At 45.3% G+C, this 11,306-nt stretch overlaps 1 protein-coding gene across 1 annotated transcript in view; it reads left to right on the top strand.

Annotated features, from left to right (window-relative positions):
• Positions 1-9,967, top strand: part of LOC310773339 (globoside alpha-1,3-N-acetylgalactosaminyltransferase 1-like) — a gene marked incomplete at both ends in the record, with an annotated part of 18,522 nt that extends 8,555 nt beyond the window's left edge. The window contains 4 exons of the mRNA XM_083633211.1: positions 2,292-2,424; positions 3,510-3,705; positions 5,013-5,232; positions 9,826-9,967. Coding sequence (XP_083489337.1) covers positions 2,292-2,424; positions 3,510-3,705; positions 5,013-5,232; positions 9,826-9,967 — 691 coding nt within the window. The remainder of the gene's footprint in view (positions 1-2,291; positions 2,425-3,509; positions 3,706-5,012; positions 5,233-9,825) is intronic.
• Between the last annotated feature and the right edge of the window lie 1,339 nt (positions 9,968-11,306).

Raw genomic sequence — 11,306 nt, 5'->3', positions numbered from 1 at the left:
GTCTGTCTGTATGTATGTATGTAAGAGAGTGCAGAATTAATACGTTTAACTCTTTCCCAGCCAGCTCAAAAAAAGTTGCCAGCCACTGCCGTGCTGGCGGCTATATATATATATATATATATATATATATATATATATATATATATATATATATATATATATATATATATATATATTGATAACGTATACTGTATATCGCGTGAAGCCATTGGATATATATATACTGTATATTTTAGGGCTGTCAGCGTTAACGCGTTAATCACGATTAAGGGCCGACCATAACGCATTTTTTTAAATCTCGTTAATCGCATGCCGCTATTTTGTCCCTTCGTCACACCCGTACTTGTAGTCAAGCTGGTCGCAGCGGTTTCCTGTCTCCTGCTGTTGCAGGCATAGAAGAGAAAGACAGCAACACGCTTCTAAATGGCTCGTTTTACTTTAAAAAACTCCCAAATGGCACAGTGGACAAGTCAACAGTAGTTTGCACCTGACCGAAGTACATCGAGTTTGAGCTATCACCTAAAAGCTAAGCATACCGGAGCAGCTAGCGTCGCCGTAGCCTCAACGCGAGATCAGTCACTCTCCCTTCAGAGTCTCGGATGCGCGGGTCCTCTAGCCACTGGGAGGTCGGCACCAATGGCTTCACGCGATATACACGTTATCATTCAATAGTTTCCAATACCGAGCCATTATTCACATGGAAGTGCCAAAGTTTTTAGCTCAGACACAGCCTTTTTCGGCTGTGTCATTTAGGGTTTCGACTGCTCCACAGCGTCGCCGCCAGAAGTATCGGTTCTGGAGCGTATACTGCACTGTTTACAATTGTGCATTTATTTTCTGTTCAAGATATATTTTGTAGACATTGTTACCTCCTGTCTACATTGCACTTCTATTGAATTGAAAATAAATCCAAAATTCAAGATCACAAATTACATTTATTTGCATTCATTTGATTCCCAATCACGACACACTGGTAAGAATTATTAATATCGAATAAAAAATGCTTTGAAATGCAAAATAATGGCATTTTAAACATGCGATACAAAGATGCGATTAATCACGATTAACAATAGTTAATCACAAGATTAATCGCGATTAAGAAGATTAATCATTTGACAGCCCTAATATATATATATCAGGGCTGCACGTTAAATCGATTTTGAATCGTAATTCAAATGAATTAGTTAGGACGATGTAAAAAAAAAAAAGACTGGATTTGTGACTAAAAGACTTGAGACTTGACTGAGACTTGTGACCAAAGACTTGAGACTTGACTTATACTCTATCTCAAAGACTTCAGACTTGACTTGGACTCTAGCTCAAAGACTTGAGACTTGACTTATACTCTATCTCAAAGACTTCAGACTTGACTTGGACTCTAGCTCAAAGACTCGAGACTTGGGCATCCGGGTAGTGTAGCAGTAGATTCCCTGCCTAGTACCAACACAAGGGTCGCAGGTTCGCGCCCCGTGTTACCTCCGGCTTGGTCGGACGTCCATACAGGCACGATTGGCTGTGTCTGCGGGTGGGAAGCCGGAATAAGGGTATGGTCGCTGCACTAGCACCTCCTCTGGTCGGTCGGGGCGCCTGTTCAGGGCAGAAGGGAACTGGTGGGAATAGCGTGATCCTCCCACGGGCTACGTCCTGCTGGTGAAGCTCCCTGCCGTCAGGTGAAAAGAAGCGGCTGGCAACTGCACATGTATGGGAGGAAGCATGTGTGTGTCTACGGCTCTCCCCAGATTGGCAGAGGGGGTAGCGACCAGGGCAGCAAGGGGGGGAATTGGCCAAGTACAATTGGGGAGAAATGGGGCTACTCCTCAGGGTTAATGTGTATGTAAAAAAAAAAAAAAAAAAAAGCAATTCTCTGGCGGACCACCAGGCGGCAGACCACAGTTTGGGAACCAATGATCAATGACATCATTTTTAGACATATATGTTTGACTCTTTATATAAAATGATCATAACTACATTTTATAAAGACCATAGTAATGCAATGAAATAAAATACAAAAAATACAGATGTAAAAAAGGGCAATTGCCCCCTCACATTCAATGGGCATGACGCCTCTGCGCGTGGCTCTCCTCTCCTTCCTGGTTTTGGCCGTCGCATGTTTTTAACCCTCGAAGTGCTGGACTATTTGGCAAGGTGCGCATAACAGAGCCATCGATTTTATAACACGGATTGACGGAAAAAAGTCATCATTAGGGAGGAAAGAGTTAACGTACTTAGGTAACGGCGGCGGCGGTCCCATTGGGACCACGCAGCGTGTGACCCCTCTGACTTCCTGTCAGGTACATCCGCTTCCTGCCAGACTACCTGCGCACAGCGGAGCAGCACTTCTTCGTTGGTTTCAGGGTGACCTACTACGTCTTCACTGACCAGCCCCACAACGTGCCCACAGTCAAGATGGCCGCTGGCAGACAGGTAAACCTCTGCTGCTTCTTCTTTTTTTCTGACCCCCCCCCATTTTCTCCCCAATTCCCCGGTCGCTGCTCTACCCCCTCTGCTGATCTGGGAAGAGCCATGCTTCACCATGCACCACGCTTCCTCCGACACATGCGCCAGCCCTTCTTTTTCACCTGACAGCGGGGAGCTTCACCGGCACGACATACACGTGGGAGGATCACACTATTCCCACCAGTTCCCTTCCACCCCGAACAGGTGCCCCGACCGATTAGAGGAGGCGCTGGTGCAGCAACACATACCCTTAATTCGGCTTCCCACCCGCAGACACAGCCAATCGTGCCTGTATGGACACCCGACCAAGCCGGAGGTAACACGGGAGCGCGAACCTGCGACCCTCGTGTTGGTATTCTATTTCAAACATTCTAATATGTATTTGTACATCATGTGATTTTGCCAAAGAGCTTAAATTGATAAGAACTGAAGGCAACAACATGGCTGCAGCGCTGTTGTCAAAAAGCCACAAGAGCTTTGTCTCTTGCCTTCAATACTGCTTTGTCTGAGCTCCAGCCAAGAACTGGCATAACCTTAGCTTAGCTGCAAGCCACAGTATTGCTTACTGCTCCTCTCCTCTCCTCTCCTCTCCTCTCCTCTCCTCTCCTCTCCTCTCCTCTCCTCTCCTCTCCTCTCCTCTCCTTTCCTCCTCTCCTCTCCTCTCCTCTCCTATCTCTCCTCTCATCTCCTTTCCTCCTCTCCTCTCCTCCTCTCCCCCTCTCATCTCCTCTCCTCCTCTCTCCTCTCATCTCCCCTCCTCTCCTCTCCCCTCCTCTCCTATCTCTCCTCTCCTTTCCTCCTCTCATCATCTCCTCTCTCTTCTTCTCATATCTCCTCTCCTCCTCATCTCCTTTCCTCCTCTCTCCTCCTCTCATCATCTCCTTTCCCCATCATCTCCTCTCCTCCTCTCTCCTCTCATCTCCTTTCTCTCCTCTTCTCTTCTCCTCCTCTCTCCTCATCTCATCATCCCTCCTCTCCCACTCTCCTCTCCTCCTCTCCTCTCCTTCTCATCTCTCCTCTCATCTCTCCTCCTCTCATCTCCTCTCTCCTAGCTGTCAGTACGTGAGGCGCCCAGCTCGAAGCGTTGGCAGGAGATCTCAGCTCGTCGTATGGAGCTGATCCAGAGGCTGATCGAGGAGGAGCTGCTGGGCCGGGCGGACTACATCTTCTGCCTGGACGTGGACACCAAGTTCCACGGCCGCTGGGGCACCGAGTCTCTGAGCCCCCTGGTGGGCGTCATTCACCCAGGTCACAACCACAGACACCACCATGTGATTTCACCCAGGTCACAACCACAGACACCACCATGTGATTTCACCCAGGTCACAACCACAGACACCACCATGTGATTTCACCCAGGTCACAACCACAGACACCACCATGTGATTTCACCCATGGTCACAACCACAGACACCACCATGTGATTTCACCCAGGTCACAACCACAGACACCACCATGTGATTTCACCCAGGTCACAACCACAGACACCACCATGTGATTTCACCCAGGTCACAACCACAGACACCACCATGTGATTTCACCCAGGTCACAACCACAGACACCACCATGTGATTTCACCCATGGTCACAACCACAGACACCACCATGTGATTTCACCCAGGTCACAACCACAGACACCACCATGTGATTTCCCCCATATATATATATATATATTTAAGCAATATAGCATGAGAGCAAGTGTGTTGTGGAGAATATATCCCGCTGATAAGCTGTTATCGGCCTCGTGGGATAACAGCTTATCAGCGGGATATATTCCACAATACCACGCAGCTCGAGTGCTATATTGCTTTTATAAAACGGTTTCCAAGTATAATAATATAATAATAATAATACTATAAGTCCGACTGGCATTGTATTCTGATAGTCAGTTGAAACACTACTGTAAGGCGGGACCTCTAGCAAGAAGATAGACCTGCGGGTGATTTGATTGGATCGTTCTGGAGACTGAAGTCGACATTGGCCAATCCTGGCGCTTGCTGAGAAGCTGAGAGCTTTTTGCAAAGCCCGACACCAGAGCCGTATGCCGACACCAAGTAACGTTACGTCTTATTTAGAAATGCGGGGTTAAGAGTGAAGGCGCGCGAGAGAGGGGTTAAGACATTAGCCCGCGTCTATTCTTGTACAAAACATCATTTTCTGCGAAGTATTAGTAAAGTTATAAGCGAAGATCGATTCACAAGGATCTGAAAGCTGTCTCCGCCATTTTGTTTTTGAGGTACTTTTAGTAAGAGAGTTGCGCCATCATGCGTCCATAATGACTCATTGTACAAAGACTTGAAGGACTAGTGACCCTCCATACAGCAGATCAGGAGAAAGCTGTTTGGCTCGAGCGCAGCGCTGCCTTTTAGTAAGAGAGTTGCCATGGCAACCAATAACCCATGGCCATGGGTTATTGAACTCGGTTACTGGAATTATACAATGGCTGTGAACCAATCAGATTGCTTGATTTGAGAGAGCCGTTTTATAAATATATATATATATATATATATATTACATATTTCTACTATATGTCTGTCTGCCTGTCTGTCTCTCCAGATTACTATGCGAGCCCTCGCAGCACGTTTCCGTATGAGCGCCGTAAACAGTCCCGAGCGTACGTTGCTCCTGGTGAGGGGGACTTCTATTACTGCGGCGGGGCGTTTGGCGGGTTGGTGCCCGAGGTGCAGCAGCTCGCGAAAACCTGCCGACAAAACTTTGAGCAAGACGCGCAGCAAGGCATCGAGGCTGCCTGGCAGGAGGAGAGCCACCTCAACAGGTACACAGCCAGACCGGACTGAGAAATCCATCTATTGGTTTAGCTCCATCCCAGCAGTGTGAGAAATCCATCTATTGGTTTAGCTTCGTCCTAGAAGTGTGAGAAATCCATCTTTTGGTTTAGCTTCGTCCCAGCAGTGTGAGAAATCCATCTATTGGTTTAGCTCCATCCCAGCAGTGTGAGAAATCCATCTATTGGTTTAGCTCCATCCCAGCAGTGTGAGAAATCCATCTATTGATTTAGCTCCATCTCAGCAGTGTGAGAAATCCATCTATTAGTTTAGCTTCGTCCTAGCAGTGTGAGAAATCCATCTATTAGTTTAGCTTCGTCCCAGCAGTGTGAGAAATCCATCTATTGGTTTAGCTCCATCCCAGCAGTGTGAGAAATCCATCTATTAGTTTAGCTTCGTCCCAGCAGTGTGAGAAATCCATCTATTAGTTTAGCTTCGTCCCAGCAGTGTGAGAAATCCATCTATTGGTTTAGCTCCATCCCAGCAGTGTGAGAAATCCATCTATTGGTTTAGCTCCATCCCAGCAGTGTGAGAAATCCATCTATTAGTTTAGCTTCATCCCAGCAGTGTGAGAAATCCATCTATTGGTTTAGCTCCATCCCAGCAGTGTGAGAAATCCATCTATTGGTTTAGCTTCGTCCCAGCAGTGTGAGAAATCCATCTATTGGTTTAGCTCCATCCCAGCAGTGTGAGAAATCCATCTATTGGTTTAGCTCCATCCCAGCAGTGTGAGAAATCCATCTATTGGTTTAGCTTCGTCCCAGCAGTGTGAGAAATCCATCTATTAGTTTAGCTTCGTCCCAGCAGTGTGAGAAATCCATCTATTGGTTTAGCTCCATCCCAGCAGTGTGAGAAATCCATCTATTGGTTTAGCTCCATCCCAGCAGTGTGAGAAATCCATCTATTAGTTTAGCTTCGTCCCAGCAGTGTGAGAAATCCATCTATTGGTTTAGCTCCATCCCAGCAGTGTGAGAAATCCATCTATTGGTTTAGCTCCATCCCAGCAGTGTGAGAAATCCATCTATTGGTTTAGCTCCATCCCAGCAGTGTGAGAAATCCATCTATTGGTTTAGCTCCATCCCAGCAGTGTGAGAAATCCATCTATTGGTTTAGCTTCGTCCCAGCAGTGTGAGAAATCCATCTATTAGTTTAGCTTCATCCCAGCAGTGTGAGAAATCCATCTATTGGTTTAGCTTCGTCCCAGCAGTGTGAGAAATCCATCTATTAGTTTAGCTTCATCCCAGCAGTGTGAGAAATCCATCTATTGGTTTAGCTTCGTCCCAGCAGTGTGAGAAATCCATCTATTGGTTTAGCTTCGTCCCAGCAGTGTGAGAAATCCATCTATTGGTTTAGCTTCGTCCCAGCAGTGTGAGAAATCCATCTATTAGTTTAGCTTCGTCCCAGCAGTGTGAGAAATCCATCTATTAGTTTAGCTTCATCCCAGCAGTGTGAGAAATCCATCTATTAGTTTAGCTTCATCCCAGCAGTGTGAGAAATCCATCTATTGGTTTAGCTTCGTCCCAGCAGTGTGAGAAATCCATCTATTGGTTTAGCTCCATCCCAGCAGTGTGAGAAATCCATCTATTAGTTTAGCTTCATCCCAGCAGTGTGAGAAATCCATCTATTGGTTTAGCTTCATCCCAGCAGTGTGAGAAATCCATCTATTAGTTTAGCTTCATCCCAGCAGTGTGAGAAATCCATCTATTGGTTTAGCTTCGTCCCAGCAGTGTGAGAAATCCATCTATTGGTTTAGCTCCATCCCAGCAGTGTGAGAAATCCATCTATTAGTTTAGCTTCGTCCCAGCAGTGTGAGAAATCCATCTATTGGTTTAGCTTCATCCCAGCAGTGTGAGAAATCCATCTATTAGTTTAGCTTCATCCCAGCAGTGTGAGAAATCCATCTATTAGTTTAGCTTCATCCCAGCAGTGTGAGAAATCCATCTATTAGTTTAGCTTCGTCCCAGCAGTGTGAGAAATCCATCTATTAGTTTAGCTTCGTCCCAGCAGTGTGAGAAATCCATCTATTAGTTTAGCTTCGTCCCAGCAGTGTGAGAAATCCATCTATTAGTTTAGCTTCGTCCCAGCAGTGTGAGAAATCCATCTATTGGTTTAGCTTCGTCCCAGCAGTGTGAGAAATCCATCTATTGGTTTAGCTCCATCCCAGCAGTGTGAGAAATCCATCTATTAGTTTAGCTTCATCCCAGCAGTGTGAGAAATCCATCTATTGGTTTAGCTTCGTCCCAGCAGTGTCCAGAGGCAGCTACGGGTGGGTTTTAGGTCTGACGACAGTGAGAGGCGAGCCCATGATAGACGGTGATCAGAATCAGAATCAGAATTATTTTATTCGGCCATACAGTAGTATGTTTTTGCACATACAAGGAGATTGTCTTGGTGTAGTAGGTGCACACGTTACATGAGATATAGACAACACAATAACACAATAAATACACCTAAATTTAAACAGATACAAGATATGGACAGAGTATTTACAGCCAAGTGTGGCAGAGTACAACGGGAGCAAGGCAAAGTGACAGGTAAGTACAACGTTGGCAAAAGTACAGTTCTCAGAATTGGCAATTTTAGCAAAATATATACATGATAGATATAAGAGTATTAACGGATTATATTCACAGGTTATATGCATGAATTGCATTGTGGGGGCGGCTTAGCTCAGGAGGTAGAGCGGGTCGGCCAATGACGCAACGGTTGGCGGTTCGATCCCCGCTCCCTCCCAGCTGCTGTCGTTGTGTCCTTGCGCAAGACACTTAACCCTCCTTGCCTCGTATGATTGGTATGAATGTAGACATGAATGATGCTGGTCGGAGGGGCCGTTGAGCGCCGATGTGTGGCTGCCATGCTTTCGAACCACCGGTACAAATGGTGTCAACGAATAATGATTCTGTGAAGCGCTTTGAGCACTTGGAAAGGCGCTATATAAATCCAATCATCATTATTATTATTGTATTGCACATGTTAACTGTATAGGGAGGTGGGAGGTGCAACATCTATGCAGTGATGGGCGAACTACTTGGAAAATGTAGTAAGCTAAGCTACAGTACCAGTTACTCTAGATTAAATATAGCTTCACTACATTGAAGCTATCCCCAGAGAAATGTAGCAAGCTAAGCTATGAGCAACATGGCAAAAGTAGCTTGCTACATCAAAGCCTTTTTTTGTCATCATTCAAACACAACTTAGGCTATCTGACGTACTCTAAAACTAAACCTAAACATAACCTACTAAATACTACAAAGAGATACTCAACACTTTTTCCACTTTTTTCTGCTGAAAATCAATATATATTGGAAATTAGCTGTGTTCTTGATGAATCCAGGTCAAAGTCCTGACATTTACTGTAAAACTGAGTAATTCCTCATCTCTTCTCACATATATTATGTGACATTTTTTTTTTTTTTTTTTTTTACAAACAAACACAGCATAGGCTATCTGACTCTAAAACTAAACCTAAACTACTAAATACTACAATTTACACTATGCGCTCTAATCAAAACGCTCCACAAATCTCTCTCTCTCTGTCTCCAACAATCCTCCACACTCCATAGGCCCAGCATGGTGTGCAGCCACTTTTATCAACTTTGGCTGGGAGGGGCCTAGGCACGAGAGATGGGTGGGCTGGGTTTGGTGACGTCACTGATCAAGCTACGTCACTGAGGCCATTTACACCTGGCGTTAACATGCATTTTCTGTGATCAGATTGCAATCCTTCTTCAATGGGTTTTGGGGGTGTTTACACCTGTACTTTCAAGTGATAAAACACAATCTGATTGCAATCTGATCACCAAAAATGCATGTTAATGCCAGGTGTAAATGGTCTCAATGATCAAGAGCTCTGCCAATAGAAAGAGAGGGAAATGTGAGTCTACAGCTGGCCTTTTTGCCTTTCTGGATTGTATGGAACTGCATGGGTATGTGAGAAGAGAAGAGGAATTACTCAGATTTACAGTAAATGTCAGGACTTTGACCTGGATTCCTTAAGAACACAACTAATTTACAATATATATTGATTTTCAGCAGAAAAAAGTGGAAAAAGTGTTGAGTATCTCTTTAAGCTAAATATCTTCACTACTTGTAGCAAGCTACTACCCAACACTGCATCTATGCAGGAGCACTCTGTGTGTGTGTGTGTGTGTGTGTGTGTGTGTGTGTGTGTGTGTGTGTGTGTGTGTGTGTGTGTGTGTGTGTGTGTGTGTGTGTGTGTGTGTGTGTGTGTGTGTGTGTGTGTGTGTGTGTGTGTGTGTGTGTGTGTGTGTGTGCCATCACTGTGGCAGTGATGTTCTTCTGCCACCTGGAAGATTGTTGTTCCCAGGAATTTGAATGACTCCACAGTGCTGGGGAGTCACACAAAACTCGCCGGGGTTTCACAGACATGCAACTGGAAGAACTCCCCTTTGCCCCCTAGTGGCCAAACATGGCAGTGGGGGCATCTCACATTAGTATCGTTTTATAGATATACATTGACACTGAAATGATTTCCTGGTTAAACACAGACCAAATGAGCACCATTGACTTCCATGTGATGCTGCTCTCTGAATATATGTTTATTTGTTTCCTGTTGTGTGCAGGTACATGTGGATCAATAAGCCCAGTAAGTTGCTGTCCCCTGAATACCTCTGGCATGACTTCAAAAGCAGAACACCTGAGGTCCGCATCATCCGCTTCTCCGGAATCATCAAGAACTACGCTGAGATACGGCCCAACGTCTGAAAACTACTCCATCCTATGTTATATTTCTCTAGTGCACTTTAGCCATTTACCCTGTCTCCCCCCGCCCACCCCCCCTTACCCGGGTTTGCATCCTCTATCCCACCCCTAACCCCATCCTCACCCGGGTTCGTATCCTGCCCCCCCCTCCATACTTTATGTGAATGTTGATATGTTTTATAATGCACTGTTTTTATCAGTTTTTACAGTGGACTAGACTTTCAAATGACTTGAAATGGCTCAAAAGTGTCTGATTTGTACTTGTTATTTCTAGAGAAGGGGTGGTTCAGAGTGTGGAGTGGGATGGTTCAGAGTGTGGAGTGGGGTGGTTCAGAGTGTGGAGTGGGGTGGTTCAGAGTGTGGAGTGGGGTGGTTCAGAGTGTGGAGTGGGGTGGTTCAGAGTGTGGAGTGGGATGGTTCAGAGTGTGGAGTGGGGTGGTTCAGAGTGTGGAGTGGGGTGGTTCAGAGTGTGGAGTGGGGTGGTTCAGAGTGTGGAGTGGGGTGGTTCAGAGTGTGGAGTGGGGTGGTTCAGAGTGTGGAGTGGGGTGGTTCAGAGTGTGGAGTGGGGTGGTTCAGAGTGTGGAGTGGGATGGTTCACGTACAAATGGCTACTGCACTGATGTTAACAGCCCGAAACGTTTGCAGGCAATAAAAAGTTTAACTTGGAGTGCTATCCTCTTCTCTTTTATTCATGTACAAATGGTCCATAAACAGCAGCTGGTTCAGATGCCCTCACCAGACAAAGGATTGTTGGGATGAGGGTAGTGTTGTTGAGTGGTTTCACTAGAAAATGACAAAAATATTTTGGCGAAGAATGAAGTGAACCTGAGCTCTTGTTAGGTCCAGGCAGACCAAAATGTTACATTTGAAATAAATCTGCATTGGCATTGCAAGAGCAGTGTGTGCAGGGTTTTTTATTATCCAAGTATTTTTCTGATAACCCCCAGCTGAACACTGAGAGCAGAATATGACTACAGATCCAATCAGATTCGGACCAGATATAGAGGAGGTCTTGGGTATTTTTTTGATTGATAAATGAAACAAATGGTCTTTTTCAGAATTTACAGTGTCTAGCAAGGGCAACGCTCAGGGTTCGAGTTATGGGGGGACCTATGGGGTCTTGGACCCCATAGATAGAGTCTGGGACCCCATAGTCCAGAACACCTGTGGGACCCCCACAAATATAACTTTTTTTTTTTTTTCCCTTTTTTGTGTTCCAAATAACACATTTTTCGATGTAAGAATTATTATTATTTATGTTAACTAGATAAATAGGCTAAATAAGAAACATGTTTTCAGTTTTCCCAAAACAACCATTTGAATTGTTGTGTGAAATAGGCTG

Source organism: Poromitra crassiceps, assembly GCF_964638095.1.
Source record: "Poromitra crassiceps genome assembly, chromosome: 3".
NCBI lineage: Eukaryota > Metazoa > Chordata > Actinopteri > Beryciformes > Melamphaidae > Poromitra > Poromitra crassiceps.
The sequence above is the reverse complement of the archived record's forward strand: the minus strand, read 5'-3'. Positions and strand labels throughout refer to the sequence as shown.